The 18292-nt window shown below is 44.2% G+C and overlaps 1 protein-coding gene and 1 long non-coding RNA gene across 2 annotated transcripts; both read left to right on the top strand.

Annotated features, from left to right (window-relative positions):
* Positions 1-56: 56 nt before the first annotated feature.
* On the top strand, positions 57-18256 carry LOC116305469 (lon protease homolog 2, peroxisomal). Its single transcript, XM_031715387.2, has 27 exons — positions 57-169; positions 2788-2875; positions 3669-3861; positions 4533-4648; positions 5332-5415; positions 5867-5935; positions 6027-6101; positions 6318-6470; positions 6918-6964; positions 7465-7539; positions 8010-8104; positions 8363-8501; positions 8841-8940; positions 9481-9560; positions 10050-10080; positions 10440-10505; positions 11163-11240; positions 12122-12179; positions 12456-12535; positions 12824-12979; positions 13511-13568; positions 14530-14684; positions 15030-15166; positions 15645-15711; positions 15884-15964; positions 16359-16388; positions 16989-18256. The coding sequence occupies exons 1-27, from the start codon at positions 63-65 to the stop codon at positions 17100-17102; spliced, it is 2532 nt and encodes an 843-aa protein (XP_031571247.1). The 5' UTR covers positions 57-62; the 3' UTR covers positions 17103-18256.
* On the top strand, positions 1850-2204 carry LOC148909102 (uncharacterized). The gene is made up of 3 exons (XR_016120523.1): positions 1850-1884; positions 2035-2068; positions 2173-2204. It is a non-coding gene; the product is annotated as an uncharacterized LOC148909102 (long non-coding RNA).
* Positions 18257-18292: the final 36 nt, after the last annotated feature.

Raw genomic sequence — 18292 nt, 5'->3', positions numbered from 1 at the left:
ACATACCTGTCATCATCGGTAACAGGCCCCACTCAAAAGGGTTGCATTACCTGAGAATCAAAATGGCGACCAACATGGATATTCCATCAAGGCTCCCATTGCTAATACTAGAAGATAAGGTCCTTCTTCCAGGCTCTTCAATGAGAATAGCAATAAGGGATAATGCAAGGTAGGATTTCCTTGATTATGGGTTAAAATGCAAAATGAACGAATGCTGTAATTCTGTCTGACGTTGTACTTATTTTGGTCTAATGGGTGGGGTGGGGGGGTGGGGGGGCGGGGGGTGGGGGGGGGTTGAGTGGGGGTGGGGGGGGGGGGGGGGTGGCGGGGGGGGGGGGCGGGGTGTGGGGGGGGTGGGGGGGGGAGGGGGGGGGGTTGGGTGGGGGGGGTGGGGGTGGGTTGGGGGGCGGGTGGGGGGGTGGGGGGGTGTGGGTATTAAAATAGGGGGGGGGGGGTGGGGGGGGGGGAGGGGGGGGGGGGGGGGGGGGGGGGTGGGGGCGGGTATAGTGGGGGGGGGGGGGGGGGGGAGGGGGGGGGGGGTGGTATAATGGGGGGGGTGGGGGCGGGGGGTGGGGTGGGGGTGGGGGGGGGTGGGGGGTGGGTATATGGGGGGGGGGGGGGGGGGGTGGGGTTGGCGGGGGGGGGCGGGGGTGTGTGGGGGAGGGGGGGTGGGGAGGGTGGGGGGGGGGGGGGGGGCGGCGGGGGTCTATAATTGGGGGGGGGGGGGGGGGGCGGGGTCGGGGGGTCCCTATAAAGTCGGCCGGTGGAGAGGGGGGGGGGGGGGGGCGGGGCGTTGGGGGGGGGGAGGGGGGGGGCTGGGGGGGGGGGGGGGGGGGGAGGGGGGGGGGGGTGGGGGGGGGGGGGGGGGGGGGGGGGAAGGGGGGGGGGCGGGTGGGGGGGGGGGGGGGGGGGGGGTAAGAATAAGGGGGTGGGCGGGGGGGGGGGGGGGGGGGGCGGGGTGTAGGAAGTAGGGGGTGGGGAGGGGGGGGGGGTGGGGGGGGGGGGGGGGGGGGGGGCGGGGGGGGGGGGGGGAGTGGGTGGGGGGGTGGGGGGGGGGGGGGGGGGTGATGGGGGGTGGGGTGGGGGGGGGGGGGGGGTGGGGGGGCGGGGGGGGGAGGGCGGGGTGGGGGGGGGGGGGGGGGGGAGGGGTGGTGAGGGGGGGGGGGGGGGGGTGGGGGGGGTGGGGGGGGGGGGGTGGGGGGGGGGGGGGGGGGGGGGGTAGATATGGGGGGGGGGGGGGGGGGGGTATCAGGGGGGGGTGGTGGGGCGGGGGGCGGGGGGGGGGGGGTAGGGGGGGGGGGCGGGGTAGGGGGGCTGGTCGGGGGGGGGGTGCGGGGGCCGGGTATAATGGGGGGGGGTGGGGGTATAATAGGGTGGCGTGGAGTGCGTGAAGGGTGGGAGGGGGGGGGGGGGGGGTGGGGTGGTGGAGAGGGGGGGGGGTATGGGGGGGGTATAGGGGGGGAGGGGGGGGGGGGGGGTTGCATGGCTTGCGGTGGGGGGGGGGGGGCGGGGGGGGGCGGGCCCTGGGGGAGGGGGGCGGGCCGCGGGGGCTGCGTTGGCGGCGCGGGGTCTGGGGGGGGAGGTGGGGGGGAGGGAGTGTAATTGGGGGGGGCGGGGGGCGGGGGGGGGGGGGGGGGGGGGCGTGGGAGGGGAGGGCGGGGGGCGGGGTAGGGGGGGACCCGTGAGTGGGTTGTGCGCGCGCGGGGGGGGGGGGGGGGGGGGGTGGGGGGGGGTTGATACGTAGAGGTTGGGGGTGGGGGGGTGGGGGGTGGGGGCGGGCTATAATGGTGGGTGGGGGGTGGCGGGGGGGGGCGGGGGCGGGGGGTACTCGAATGGGTGTGGGGGGGTGGCAGGGGGGGGGGGGGGGGGGGGGGGGGGGGGGGGGTGGGGAGGGGGGTGGGGGGAGGTTGGGAGGGGGTCGGCTTCAGAATGGTTGGGGGGGAGTGGGGTTGGGGGGATAATTGGGAGGGGGGGGGGGTGGTGGGGGGACGGGGGTATAATGGGGGGGGGGTCTTGGGTGGGGGTGGTGGGGAGGGGGGGGGGGGGGGGGGGGGGGGGGGGGGGGGGGGTATGGAGGGTGGGGGGGGGTGCGGGGGGGTGGGTTGGGGGGGGGGGGTGGGTGGGGGTGGGGGGGGTGGTGGGGGGTGTGGGGGGGGCGGGGGGGGTGGGGAGGGGGGGGGGAGGGGGGGGGGGGGGGGGGTGGGGGGGGGTGCGAGGGGGTGGGGGGGGGGGGGGTGGGGGGGGGGGTGGGGGGGGGTGGGCGTTGGGGGGGGTGTGGGGGGGGGGGGGGGGGGGGCGGGGGGGTTCGTGGGGGGGGGGGGGGGGGGGGGGGGGGGGGGAGGGGGGGGGGGGGGGGGGGGGGGGGGGTGTAGAATCGGTGGGGGTAAATGGCGGGGGGGGGGGGGCGTGAGGGGGGGGGGGTGGGGGGGGGGGGGGGGGGGGGGGGTGGGGTAGGGGTCGGGGTGGGTGGGTATAATGAGAGGGGGTGGGTGGGGGGGGGGGGGGGGGGGGGGTGGGGGGGGGGGAGGTGGGGGGGGGGGTGGGGGTGGGGTGGGGGGGGTGGAGGGGGGGTGTGGGGGGGGGGGTTGGGGGGGTAGGGGGGGGTATGGGGGGGGGGCGGGGGGGGGGGGGGGGGGGCGTGGGTGTGGGGAGGGGTGGGGGGGGGGGGGAGGGGGGGTGGGTGGGGGGGGGGGGGGGGGGGGGGAGGGGGGGGGGGGGCGGGGGGGGGGGCGGGGGTGGGTGCCGGGGGGGTAACGTCAATTTATCTTATATAACTTTTATTTGTAGCATTCGTATGATGGACTCAAGGCTGTTGAAGAGAGATTTGCTAAGAAGTGTGCTCGTTGGTGTGGTCCCACGACGATCAAACGAAGAGGTTTGTGTTTATATAATAGTTAAAGATAAAAATAATGTACCTTTGTAAAATAAGCTTATATAACATCAAAAACAACAACTCGTATATTTGTTTTTGCTTTCATTGTCCAGCAAAACTCAATGCAATACCAGATTATTGATGTTTAAAATTCCTTTGTATGCTTTTATTTTCAACAAATTGTATGAAACATGCAGAATTTTTCATGCAATTTGACAATATTTTCTTTGTGTATACCAGCTGTGCGATGTAGATCTAGACATCATAGAATTTTCATGAAACAAGAGGTAGGGTGGGCTACCCTGGCCCCCCAAACATGTTGGCATTGCAATATCAAGATATGTGGTGATAGCGAGTTTGCATCAGGGTCGTCCTTCACGAATTTGCAAGACGTGATCCTATTGGAGGGGGCACATGTATAGAACAATAGAAAACAATGACCTTTCCCCAGCCCCACCCTTAAACCTAACCAATCACAGGGGACGTTGCAAATTCGTGAAGCCTAACCCTTCCATCATAGTGAAGGATAATGCTAGCTTGTTTATGTATATACAATGAGTCCTTATTTGAAGTGGACTCCCTGTGTCTCACTGACTCCATTCTACAAGCAATAAGGGTACAGAATATGGGGAAGAAATGCTACTCTGGGGAATGACATTTAGTCTGAAATAGGAAAATATTATACCCAAGCTAAAAGAGTCTGTAATATAAAGTTGTGAAATTTGATACTTGGTTGGAAGACACATTGTATACTGTCCAAAAATTATATTGCTAAGTCATTACATTCTTCATTCAGCATTCTAGCCAGGTATTAGTGAACACCTTGGGTACAGCAGCTGTCATTGTCCAGGTTACTGGTACAAACTGGCCAAAACCTCTCTACACTTTGCTGGTGACTGGACTTTGTAGATTTCGTATTGACAGCATTATCCAGGAAGTACCGTTTCTTATTGGTAACATTACACAGATGGATTCCCCCTCAAAACAAGGTAAGGTATAGAGGACAACTCCAGTGACAGATGTGGAGAAATCAGGCTTGGGTGACCGACACATTTAGAAAGGAATTTGGACCAAGTGATAAAAGTAAAAAGAAAAGAATAGAAATGGAAAAAGTTGGAATAAAGAAAAATGGGACAGGAACACCTGGAATGTGGAATAAGACAACTTTGGGATATGGAAAAAAAGTCTAAAAATGGGAATGGGATTTAAGATTAGAGTGATGAAGGTGGAATAATGGCTTTGAAATGGAATGGTAGAAGGAAACAAGGATTTAAGAAACACTACTGGAGAAATACAAACAGAAATAGGTAAAGGGAATGTGACAGTGTTGGAAGTTGGTAACCAGTTACTGGCCAAACTCTAAGGTTTATTAAAAGGTGTGAACAAACTACCCCTCTCTATGTTTCTCTCTTCCTCTCTTAAACATTTTCAAGCATGAAAACTGGCAAATATGAAACCTTCTTTCTGAACTCTGGCCGATGAGCCCAAGTTCGGAAAATACCGCAAGGAAGTAGGGATAGTACTTGATCTCAACTCCAAATGTAAATGGATGGTTAATAAATTACGTTATAGATAAAGTGAGAGATTTTTCAAGTCAATTCAATATCATCAGTTGACATTTGGCACATTTATGCTAACTTACACATCTTTCCCTTCCAAGAAATGGACATCAAGAAAAATGCAGAATTGACTTCAATAGCAGTGGAATTTCGAATTTTAGCTGAAGACATAGTTGACATGCTTGATGGAAAGATCCCTGTCATTACCAGGCTTAAGGTAATCTGCAGCGAAGTCTGAATAAGTTACATATTAACAAGCAACTACACTCTATAAACAGTGCAGGTTTAAGATCTACTAGAAAATTCTAATATTTTGAACATATGAATTTTATTACAGTGCAGAAACACTCAAATGGGGAACACTTTAACGAAATTTAAGATTAAAGAAGCTTTAGCTATTAAATCAGGAGAGAGCTAAATCAGTATCATATTGGTCTCAGCTAATCATGATTAATTCCTACGGTTGTTGATAACGTCTACGTTGTCTTCTCAAATATATCTCGGTTTTGATGCTTGTTCCTTATTGATTCAAGTTTGACTTGAGTTTAATTCCTTTGTTTTTACTTTGTGTCATGATTGATTAACTTTCTTCAAGTGGACCCAGTTAGTGTGTCCACACTAATCTTTGAAGAGATTATGGAGTTTAAATATTAACTAACATATGACTTTAAAAACAAATTAATGCTTGACTATAGGTCCAACTTCAATAAAAGCTATTTCCACGTCATATTGAAAAGGAATTTGCAGAAACAAGTTTCACATCTCTGCAATAAATATCAAAATTATAAATGTCATTTTGATAAAAGCTATTTCCACACGTATTGAAAAGGAATTTGCAGAAACAAGTTTCACATCTTTGCAATAAATATCGAAATTATAAATGTCATTTTTAATTTAAAGGAAATGCTGAGTGCTCTGCCAGACCACAGCCTCCCAGACACCCTTGCTTCCATTGTCAAAGCTACATTTGATGAAAAACTAGAGGTACATGTAGTATAAGACATCTGTTTTTTCGTTTCACATTAAAAGGTTCCTCTAAACACCTACAGTCTGCTAGGAACTATTGTGCCTGTTTCTAGTTTGCTATGCAAGGATTAGTCCTAATTTATCTTGATACAATGTTTACCAATTTCATATCACTCATCATTCCCTAGAGAATAAGTTTATTTGTTTGAGTGTGTCCCCATGTGCAACCATTAAACAAAGAAATGATACTCTAGGGAATGGCATGCAGTCTCAGATGGATAAACCTTGCACCAAGTCTAATTACATCTATGGTATAAATTAAATAAAGAAAGCATAGCAGAGGATATATTTTTTCTTCTTCCTAGTACCAAGGATAGCCAAGTCAGTGATATGACTTTCATCAAATGGCATGTTTGTCAGTCATTTATTGCTAATAAAAGACTCTTATTACACCTGTTGTTACGCTCAGGTCTTAAACACAACTGACTTGGTTGAAAGATTCAAGAAAGCACTTCATCTCTTGAAAAGACAGCAAGCAGTAAGTAGTTTATCCCAAATTCTAAGGTGTTCCGAAGTCCTTTGAGAAGGGTCTCTTAGGTGTATTGTATTAAATAATGTATCAACTTTAGGGACTAAAATTGGGAGAGCCAGTTAAGAAGATTTCAAGGTCAAGTGACCCAAAGAGAACAAAGCAGATGAAAAAGGTAAGAACTCTTAGTCAGTGATTTCCCTAGAAATATTGTAGATGAATATGGCTGCAACACAATCTTGAAACCCTTTCGACTTTTTTCCTGTGAAAGAAGTTGTTGATTCCTTTATACAGTGCTATACGGTACTTATTCTGAGTTTCATTTTGAAGAATTCTGATAATAGAATATACTCTTTTTTTCATTTTTATTTTCATTTTTTATTTCTTATAGTTTGGTGGTGGATCTTTCCCAATAAGGATCAACAAAGGTTTTGATGGTGATGACGATAACGACGACGAGGATGACATTGAGGAACTGGAGGGGAAAATAAAAGCCGCTGAGTTACCAGAGCATGCTTTGAAAGTTGCAATGAAAGAACTCAAGGTTGGCTTGAACTTTGTTACTCCATCAAAATTATTTTATGTTAGAGTGTTGATCATCACAGTGAATAAGTGATGTAAGCGAACACTGTTAAGAAAGACCTGAAAAAATGATTTCAGGCTTCAATGGGAATTGAACCCATGACTTGCGATGCTCTACCAACTGAGCTATGAAGCCAATCCTGTTGGTGAGTGGTCATTTTTGTTGGGTTCATTAAGCCACTATAAATTCAATTCACACTTATTACCTATATGGCTTAGATCTCTTATTCACTGTGATGATCTAACATTATAACACCACAGTTCTATCCATTCAATTTAGCTTTGATTTTGAGCTGCATAGCAGTCAGCAAGCTGCAGAGTCTCAACTAAGAACTCTTTTATCAGATACTTATAGGGGGTCACTGTTTAGAATGCATACCATATATCTCTGAATATCTTTTTTTTTCAGCGTTTAAAGAAAATGCCTCCCCAGTTTCCAGAACATGCCACAACAAGGTTAGAATAAATATATGTCAAAGAATTTGAATTCTAGATTCAAATAAAACCTGGGGTGCTTACCATTTACCTGGAAAAACTGGAAATTCTTGTTGAAAAACAAATGGTATGTGAGATTCCAATTGGAAAGTTCTGGAAAACTCTGTCATGCGATTGAGGTAATCCACTTTTCCAGCTCATTTCGGTGCTTTGGGTAGACGTGTGTATCATTTTTTGAAAGTCAAAGTTTCCAGATATTTTCTTACCATTAGTGAATGAATTTCCAACCGGATGGTTTGGTTGAATGGTAAGCACCCCCTGGCCTCATGCAGAATCATACATTTTAGTCAAGTTAATGGACCGTTCTTAAATTATCTTGATTGCCAGGCTAACATGAAATACAAAAGAGATTACACAAATTCCATCAAAAAAAAGCTTGATTGCTTTTGTATTTCCTTGCATTAGACTTGCATCCATGATACTTTTGAGAAGGCACCCATTAACCTTAAACCTATTTCCAGGAATTATTTGGAATGGATGACTGACTTGCCATGGAGCAAGGAAACCAAGGACAAACTGGACATTGCACAAGCAAGGTGAGAAGGCAATGAAATATCCTAGGGTATTTCTTCCTCTGCCCTCCCATCACCACATGGGGTATCAAAACATTCTGCACACCCAGCAGTGACATGTGCATGCTTTATTTCATCCCGTTCACAGGGTTTAAAATACTTGCTGATTAGTCATCAGTCATGATCACAGGCCAAAATAGTTTTAGCTTAGTCTTACCTAATTTCTGACTAAACATTAAGGTGAAGGTTAAGGTGAAGATTTGACCAGTCAAGTCCCAGTTCCAGCCAGACATTGTCCAATGTTTGGCTATCATTTTAAGCCCTGGTTTGTATCCAAAATAACTGCTGTTTTAATTCATGCTTCTCCTAAAACTTCTTTAATTTTTACCATCCCATGTGGTACGCAGCATGTTAGCACGTTTTCTATTACTTCAAGCCTATTGGTGACCTCTATTGATGATATTTTATAATATTCGTAATTTTTTTATTCAAAGGCATGATTTAGATCAGGATCACTATGGCCTGGAAAAGTTGAAGAGAAGAGTAATTGAGTATCTGGCTGTCAGAAAACTGAAAAACAGCTTAAAAGGTACTGTGATAAATATTATTTTATAATGTCGCCTGGGTGTCTTTTAATGTGACTCGATATTAGTATTAATATTAATTATATAATCAATGATTAATATTTAATTAATATTCAATTAATATTCAATTAATATTCAATTAATATTTGAATAATATTCAATTAATATTTAATTAATATTTAATGATTAATAATTAGTATTAATTATTAATTATTAGTATAAATGTAAATTATTATTATCATTGTTACTACTACTATTTACAGGTCCAATTCTGTGTTTTGTTGGTCCACCTGGGGTGGGTAAGACAAGTGTTGGCAGGTCAATAGCCAACACACTTGGAAGAGAGTTTCACAGGATCTCATTAGGAGGGATCCATGACCAGTCAGACATAAGAGGACACAGGTAAAATAATATAAAAAAATAATATATCTATACCAATAGAGAGTATTCTCAGACAGAGTGATATGAGCCACCTTATGTGCTGCTTCTCACCAATGCGACCCGGGTTTGAGTGCTGTCAGTCTCGGTGTCATATATGTGAGTAGAGTTGTTCGTTGGTTCTCACCTGTGCTTAGAGGGTTTTTCTCCAGTTTTCCTCCCTCTGCATCAATTAACTTCTTGATTCCAATTTGATCTTTGGGCTTTCACCTAGTTGGAGCCTAGTTCTGTTGTGGTTGTCCAACGCTGTGATACGACAGATAAAGCTTAATAGATACTGAAAAGTTTTTCTTGTGTTTTCAGGAGGACATATGTTGGCTCAATGCCAGGGAGAATCCTAACAGCCCTCAAGTCTGTAGGAGTAAAGAACCCTGTTATTTTACTGGATGAAATAGATAAACTGGTAAGTATGAAGTAGCCTCCTTCCCCAGTCCTTCCTCCTCATTGTCAGCCCTCCCAAATTTAAAATGGTGGATTCTTCAGAGCTAACACGCATTGGAGAGGCAAGTCACATGCATGATCTCATGTTAAACAGCAAAGAGAGTAGTATGAGGATGAGACCAAGTATGAAGAATGTATAAACCCCTTGCAGCGTTTAGGAATGCCGCAAAACAATAGGTTTCCCATTCTCAGGAGATTCTTTTGTTTTGTTCTCCAAATTGAGCTCCTTGACGTCACATGCAAGGGGTCTATTAATTAAATAGATATTATTAGTATAAATATCATGGACACTTTTGCTGGCCTGTTCATCAACAATATTAACAGGGAACTTCCAGGTCATATTTGTAATTTGGGTAGGACTGGCTGTATGCTCATTCAAATAGTTAGTGGGTTCTGTTTTCCCTTAGTGTGTCCTTTATTCAGATTTTATTCTACCACATGATACTATTACAAAGTCATATAGCTAATCCCTTAGTAAAACACATCCTCTTCTGTCTTTCAGACTAAGAGCCTTCATGGTGATCCCTCATCTGCTCTGTTAGAAGTACTGGACCCTGAGCAAAACTGGACTTTTGTTGACCAGTATCCTTTGGATTTGAACAACCATTTCATCAGATCAAATAGTCCAGCTGAGTTGACCTTCAGAACAAATTCGAGGTCAATTGATCAGAATTGAGGATTCAACATAATAATTTGATTAGCATTTCCTGTGATTCTGCCAAGAAAACCAATAAGATATGAATTATTCTTTCTTTAAATTGATCGTAAATGCTATTCTTTGAATTGATGGTGGAATTCTAGTTCATTCCTCACGAGAAATCCACATTGTGCTCAGCCCCTGTTAGGAAAATGCTAACCAAAAAATAGTTGGCCCATAATTACTTTCGGGGAATGCAGTCAACTCAACTGGGTTTTATGTTCATGACAGCCTATTCTGTATATTACACTTGTCTAAGAAAACTGTTGTTGTTTGAATTCTGCAAGCATTCGTTGGGAACAGCTGTTTGTTTTTTACTGCTTACTACTTCTACGCTGTTGCTTCTAGTTGGCTACCTTAACACCACTACACAGCTACCTCAATCTGCCATTTGATCTATCACAGGTAATTTTCATTCACCATTTTCCATACATCGGTTCACTGGTCAAACACAAAGCGCTCAAGCGAGGCGCCAAGGTACTTTCAAAGAGGCCGTCTTTTGTTAGGGCAAAATAAATAAATAAATAAATAAATCCATTGTTTTGTCCCCCAGAACAATTCTTCTCGGGACTCAGTGCAATGGATCTAATAAATCACTGCGACAGTATAAAACTAAAAATACATATTGAAAATATATTCGAGCATTATCGAGCAAAAAATGAATAAAAAATGCAACTATATGTAGTCGAGAGGCAGACCATGCAAAGGAATGCAAAGTTACTGTAAAATCATCTTTGTAATATGTTATGTTCATTGTTTGACAGGTTCTGTTCATAGCCACTGCAAACAGCATATCTACTATTCCACCTGCTCTTCTAGACAGAATGGAGGTGAGAACTAAGTGCGTGTAGTAGCCTTTTGAAACATCGATGGAAAGACTCATCAAAAAATTGCGTTATGAGATGAATAACTGGAAAATGCGGTGCTGCCTTTTCATCGCACAAAAGACCCGCAGTCATTGCGCATCGTTTCAGGTCGCGCGACGGACACAGTTTCAAATGCTATCGAGGAAGTTGTAGTATTTTGGCTTTTCTTTTGGCTTTTGATGGAGACTAAGTTTATTATGACGCAAATTATGGATGTGTCTGTGACGTGTGTTAAGGTTAGGTTTATTGGTGTGGTATAGTGTGTTGTAGTATTGTGAGGTAAGGTCACTGGCGAGCTGGCTTTATGTGAGGTAGGGTAGGTGAGGTGGTGAGGTATAAGATGGACATTGCTAAGGTTTAGTCAGGTGAGATGATATGATGAGGTGTGGTGTGGTGTGCTTGAGGTGAGGTGAGGTGAGGTGAGGTGAGGTGAGGTGAGGTGAGGTGAGGTGAGGTGAGGTGAGGTGAGTTAGGGTGAGTTTTTGCTGTGAGGTGAGGTGGTGGTGTTATATGAAGTGTATTTAAGGTGAGATGTGGTCAGATGAAGTTGAGGAAGAGGAATTTAGTTAAGTTAGGTGAGATGAGATACGCAATTCGCTCACTCTCCTTACTATGATGCAGCTTATCCAAGTACCTGGATACACCCAAGAAGAAAAACTTGCGATTGCTACAAGGCATCTCATTCCAAAGCAGCTTAAGGTATGTGAACTAACTACCTACCTACTCATTCGCTTTTGTCCTTACGTGTGTACCTTAAGTAGATTTTGTATGTTTGTGAAATTGTCATGGTACAGAATTGACATTTTACTTTGAACCAATCGCAGCGTTCGAGATAACTGCTTATTTAACCAACATGCTTGCACACAACACATTGACATCTTACTTTGAATCAATCGCATCGCGCGAGATATCTGCTTATTCAACCAACATGCTTGCACACAACACATTGACATTTTACTTTGAACCAATCGCAGCGCGCGAGATAACTGCTTATTTAACCAACATGCTTGCACACAACACATTGACATCTTACTTTGGATCAATCGCAGCGCGCGAGATAACTGCTTATTTAACCAACATGCTTGCACACAACACATTGACATCTTACTTTGGATCAATCGCAGCGCGCGAGATAACTGCTTATTTAACCAACATGCTTGCACACAACACCATCATGGTTAACGCATATCCGTACCGTGAGTTTTTCAGTCATACAATACTATTTCTATTAGTAAGTTCAGTAGCAGTAGCCAATTTTACTGATTGTTGAATAATGGCGTCATTGACCTCTGCTACCAGACTCCTTTTCACACTTTCTTTTATTCAGTTAATTATTAGCTGAAGTCAAATGACGCCATCATGCAAACGTCCTATTGGCTTCCGCATTCCCTCAAGGGCTGTGATTTAATAAAGTCGTACGTTTTCGTTATCATTTGATTGGTTCGGGACATTAGCCATTTAAGCGTCGCGTCAGGTCTTCACCACGTTTCCCAATGATACAAAAATTATTCTATTTTATTATTTTCCTTCTTTTAAACTTTCTTGACGGGATGATAATATTATCCTACGTTATGTTGCAGTCACATGGCTTGAAAGAAGCTGACGTTCAGTTTTCTCAGGACGCAGTGAAGTCCATAAGTAAGTCATATCCTGGAAGGATTAAGACATATGTATATATTCGTATGAACGTATGTATGAGGATATGTCTGGTGTATAGAGGCTTTGCACCATCACGTGATGGCAGCCATGACAGGAGGCAGGAACACTAATTGAATATGGTCTAATATGATTTACATTAAAAAATTTAGTTTCCCAGGGGAGAACGACTCTATTGTTGTGCCTCCTGTCATGGAGATTATGGAGATGGTCATACGGATTGGGGATTGCTATTTTAATGTTTCATTGTGATTTCAGTTTCTAGTTACACTCGCGAAGCTGGTGTTCGTTCGCTGGAGCGAAATCTTGGCGCGCTCTGTCGATCAGTAGCTGTGAAGGTAAATAAAATATTAACCTCTCTTTTTTATGTTCATGTGTCCTTAGCAGCATATGAACGGTGTGGATTTATTTCTTCTGTCAATTAAAAATGTATTAACTCAAACGGTTACAGATTACATAAAACATGCCAAAACATGTCGCTTTTGGAGTTGCCTACCTTTAGCACGACGTTCTTGCTAGGTACCGCAAATCTCAAACTGCAGTTCGACGTCAGAAATCTAACCATGCTTATTACTAAAGCAAACAGCATGTCTCACTTGGTGTTTTTCATGGAATTTTTTTCATAGTTTGCAGAGAAAAACGCCACGAATTTCGAGCCAAAGGACGAAAAAGACGCGCAAACAGAAGATAGCACGGGAAAGGATGTCAAGGCTGCAATAAGTAATGGTGACATTCAAGTACCGTTCACCATCACTAAAGAATTCGTGGTAAAAGTCCTTGGGGTGAGTGGACTGAACCGCACAACACTGCACCAGCATTCGCTTACGCTTACGCAGTGCTCTTTTTGCACTTCTGGACTTAATAGAAATTGGTATAAACAAACTAATGGATTAATACAATTCCTGCATTCTAATTGGCTGCTGTTAATTCTTCTAGTGATAGCCCCCTATAAATATATACCTAAACAGATAAATACATCATGGACTCTGGCTTCTGCCTCGCGCGTTTGCGGTGGGCTGCGTTTCCAATAAAAGTCCCAAATGCCTTGCACCATTAAATTGCCTCTGCTCCAGCTTTATGCTTGTTTTTGAAATGGCCTTGGTGCCTTCTCTTTATAGTTATTAAACTGAAGACTCTACCTGATATTTCCTCTTTTTAAGTCATCGAACTGAATGGCACGTATTTGCTTGTATTCGTAATACCTGCCATCTTAGGCGCTCAAGACATCCACTATCGATATAGTCGTAAGCTGCGCAGAGTCTGAAGTCTGATCAACTGACATCCTTTTCATATATCTAATTTTAATCTTTCAGCCTCCAATTTTCGAATCAGAAGTCGCGCAACGATTAGCTGTACCAGGTGTTGCCACAGGTATTTCATCTATAATTCTTCTAATAAACTTCGACGATACGGCGGCCATCTTGTCATGGGGCAAAACGAAACAAAGATAACGAAAAATACATAGAGTTACGTGTGTTTGTCTTTCTTTTTGGGGTAATTCATCATTAATTCATATTTTGTCGTATTCTCTTGTGGTGAGCCGTTAATATCAATCGACTTCATTACAGCAAAGCTTTATTTGCCCCCTGGACGCCCCATAATGCCTTGTGTTCCAAGATGGTCGCCGGTTTGTCGAAGTAGTCCATTGTAGTGTTCTTCTAAATAGAAGCAGTATCTGAAGTAATGAACATCTACCTTTGGCTATAGTGTAATGCCCTTTCATCCCTTGATTATTATTTCTTTATTGACCAGTAACGCTCGTAAAGACCAAGAGCAAAAACTTATTCTTTATGAGATGACGCGGTTTGAAATGGAAAAACATTACGCCCAAGCTCATTAAGTCTAGTAATTAGGAAGAAAACGATTTGCGCAAATTTCATGCGCGTTTTCATAGCCGATTCCAGAACAGATATCAGTAGACACCAATAGTCCCCTTCACAGTTCCCTGCACCATCTTGAAAGTTAACCGTGCCTGTGCATCGAAGCGAGACGAACGGTGACCTTGCAATAATAGAGACATGTGAATAATTGTTCAAGGTGTTGAAAAAGGTCTCTATCATCGCAAGGTCACCGTTGTCCTCGCTTCGATGCAAATGCATGATTACCTTTCTTTTATCTATGAGATATTCAAAAGTAGATATATATTTGATTGTTGTAAGGAATGCGCGCTTAAGACCATACACTTGTCATTCCCCTGCGTATTGTTTCATTCTTTAACGACGTAGCCCAAGAAGATCCAGGACTCAAACATTTCAGTCGGGAAAAGGGATTACTAGTAATGAACCAGTAAGATCATTCTTCAAGAATTTCTGGTTGTATGCATTCTCCATAGGGCTAGCATGGACTGCGATGGGTGGAGAGATAATGTTTGTAGAAGCTACACGTATGGGAGGTGAAGGACAACTTACTCTCACTGGACAACTTGGTGACGTCATGAAGGAGTCTGCGCAGTTGGCTTTAAGTTGGCTTAGGAGTCACGCGGTTGAGGTGAGAATTTTCTAGAAATTTCTAGCATCTTCACCTGATCTAAAAAAAAGTTAGAAAAAAAGTTAGCCAATCAGAGTCGAGAAAATTTGCATAATACTCTTAAAAACATAGATTTCCATATTCCACCAAATAAAAGTTGCATATTAAAGGTTAATAAGTTCTTGATAATAGTGTCACAATATTTAATGATTTTGATATTTTTATTCCGATGGCGGGCATGTTTTTATTTTTTGGTGGTCAATTTTCGCAGGGTTCATGACCCCTCAGTATTTCTACGTCACTATTTCAGATCTTCTGTGGCCATAGATGCCAAAAAAATCTAACAACGTTTCTTTGTTTTCTCAGTATGATCTCGCTAGTGATCATGAAGTAGACTTGGTAGGAAGGACAGATATTCACGTGCATTTTCCTGCTGGTGCTGTTGGCAAAGATGGTCCTTCAGCCGGGTTAGCCATCGTAGTGGCATTGGTTTCTCTTTTCAGGTAAAAATTAATTAAAATTACTTAAAAGAATTAATTAAAAGATTTTTTTTTAGTTTTGACATTTTGGACACTTGTTAGAAAATCAAGGGTGGTGTGATGGTAGTGCAGTCACCTCTCACCTCTCTAGGGTCTCGGGCTCGATCCCAGGACTCGGCATCACCTTCCAACCGGTGAACAGAGTTCGTTGAGTCAGGAAGGCTGTCTCTCCTTGATGCGAGGATTTTTCTCCGGGTTCTCCGATTTTCCTCCCTCCCCAAAACCCAAAAAGCTAAATTCAAATTCAATATGTGAGTTAGCGGTACCCTGTCTTTGATTAGACCAGAAGTTGTTTTAGGGTGTTCTTAAAATTTGAAAGGTTTTTGCACAAAAGTCCAGGAAAAGACTCTTTTTCATGGTTGCGCGCGAACCTTTGAAGCAAGCCAAGGACTTCAGTCAACCAATCTAATCTACACTGATCTAACCATCCATTTGTTTTCAGCGGTCGATGCACGAGATCTGACACAGCAATGACTGGTGAAATAACACTTCGTGGACTCGTACTCCCGGTAAAGTTTAGAGAAAAGTGATAATGTTTATTGTCCGTAATTTCACATTTTTTTGTGACAGTCCGGCCTAAGGATTCTTACAGTATTTGCCTTCAATACTGCGCAGAGTAATATTGGAGTCAATATTGTATAGTCTGTACTGTAGCTAACGATTAAATGTTCGTATTTGTAGGTGGGAGGAATCAAAGAGAAAATCCTTTCAGCTCATCGTGCCGGCATAACCAGGGTCATACTTCCCAAGAGGAACGAAAAGGTACCACTACTTTTCACTATGGCTGCGTTTACACGGTACCGTGTAATATCCGCATACCATTTTTAAAGGTGCTGACACAGGATGCCCTGGGCGGACTTGCACACGTCGCTTCTTGCGAGGAATATCACACCGTGTTTCCTAAAGATGTCACAGTTACTAAATCTCAGTGCGCTGTGGGCGGCGACGTCGGTTGTCATGTACGTCGCATGGATGCGCATATGTTACGAACTTCCCCGTCATTATGGCGCCGCCGGCGTCGTGTGTCCGCAAAGCAAAGTTGATTTGACAAATTTAGATGCGCTTCGCATTTACGCAACATACGAAGGACCTTGAGACAAGTCTATGCACTGTAGATTTATTTTATTTCCTACTGATTGACAATCTCTTCTTTCAGGATTTACGCGAAATTCCCGAAAATGTTAAGGTGAGTGTTAGGATACTAAATTCAGGTATATTTTTCCGGCTGCGCACCCGTCCAAATCCAAGAAACTTGATGGGCTAAGAAGCGAGAACCAAAGTTTTGGGACGAAAATTGGCAAACTCGTTTTTGGAAATTTTTCTATGGAAAAAATCACATACATATTTGAGGATAACCAAATACGAATTATAAATAATAACTGAGTACGATTTTTCATCACAACCACTCTTTTAACAGTTTGAGGGACGTCAAATTTGTAAGCGCAAATCAATGAAACTTTTTAAAAATTCTACTTTGTTTGCATCGATTTATGTATGTATGGTATCTGTCCTGTGGCCTCTGATTGGGTTGTAGCTTATTATTTGAGATCATGGCAGTCAAAGCTATTAAAGACCGATTAATGTCAGTAATTGGGGATAAAGGCATTTAGTAGTCAGAACAATGCTCTCTAAGGCTCAGGTCAAACGTTGAACTTCACATGAGCCGAACCAAATTGAAACAATGGATAACAAGGCGGTCTTCTTTGATATTATTAAGTTCGGCTTATGTGAAGTTCGACGTTTGACCTGGGCCTAACATTGCTATATATGACGGGTTTTTTTTCAGAATGACTTAGAAATCCTTACAGTACAAAGTGTGGAAGAAGCATTACGAGTCGCATTCGAAGATGGCTTTCCATTCCTTAGGATAACGAATATCGTTGGTAGAAGCAAATTATAACAGAATATTAATGATGAATCAGTCGTACAGTGCTGCACAAAGCGTAGCAAGATGGCAGAGAAAAGGAGATTATTTTATCAATAGAAGCTATTGTCCTTTGAATGTATATAGACCACACCAGAACAAGTATTTTCATAAAATCATTATAAAGTCATATCCATGTGAACAGAAGAAAAAGTTAAAGCAAAATAGCTTTAAATGCATGACAAATAGTCTATCAATCACAAGCATGCACAAAACTATAAGCAAATCGTCTTAAAAAGTTGCTTGGCGTTTTTACTCAGTTGCCCCAAAAGCAAGAGTTCATTGATTGTTAGACAGTTTGTGCTTGAAAGATAACTGCGCGATCTTAAAATATGAATTACTAGGAGCCAGGCCACAGGAAACCTTAAGCTTCTGTAATGTTTGAAAAACAAAAGAAAATCTAATGACTTTCAACAGTCCTTGCGAAAAACGTGGATTTGCGAAGGCTGATGTTTTGACTTTTTTCCTAATATTTATAGAAAACTTTTGGGGTTCCTGTGCCCATCCTGAAGTTGTTTAAAAGATCTATCCTTAAAGTGCCTATCACCCTTCTGACAATACTCTCAGTGTTGATTCTACATGGGGTAAGATGTGGAATAACCCGAAAATATTTCATAGTTTGAGTGCGGCTTCTTGAAGTTATAAAGGTTTTTCCATGCCATATGCTAATGCTGTGACGCATGAGGAGGCATTTATGGTTATTTGTTGTTCCTCGCAATTCGAAACACCGGCTTCTATGTGAAAACTAACTTGCAATAATTTCTATAAGAGCAATGGGAAAAACAATGACGTATTCCAAATTTTATTTATGTGTGCCAGTAATGTTTTGTATATTTTTAATAAAAGATTACTCCCCATACGTCACAACATTAGCATATGGCATGGAAAAACCTTTATAACTTCAAGAAGCTGCACTCAAACTATGAAATATTTTCGGTTTATTCCACATCTTACCCCATGTAGAATGTAGAATACTGTGAATATTATCAAAAGGGTGATAGGCACTTTAACAATATATAGGCTAAGCTTATACATGCCGCAAACAATGCAAATATAGTCAGTCTTGATGGTTGTATCAGATACATAGGGTTTCTAATTGATTTGGTATAAAATTGTAAATATTTTTTTAATGAAGCAAACTAGATTTGAAGCTATGGGTACATAAC

The sequence above is a fragment of the Actinia tenebrosa genome, unplaced genomic scaffold (assembly GCF_029948245.1).
Source record: "Actinia tenebrosa isolate PJP-AT-01 unplaced genomic scaffold, QUT_ActTen_1.0 PGA_scaffold2__45_contigs__length_23673736, whole genome shotgun sequence".
Lineage (NCBI taxonomy): Eukaryota > Metazoa > Cnidaria > Anthozoa > Actiniaria > Actiniidae > Actinia > Actinia tenebrosa.
The sequence above is the reverse complement of the archived record's forward strand: the minus strand, read 5'-3'. Positions and strand labels throughout refer to the sequence as shown.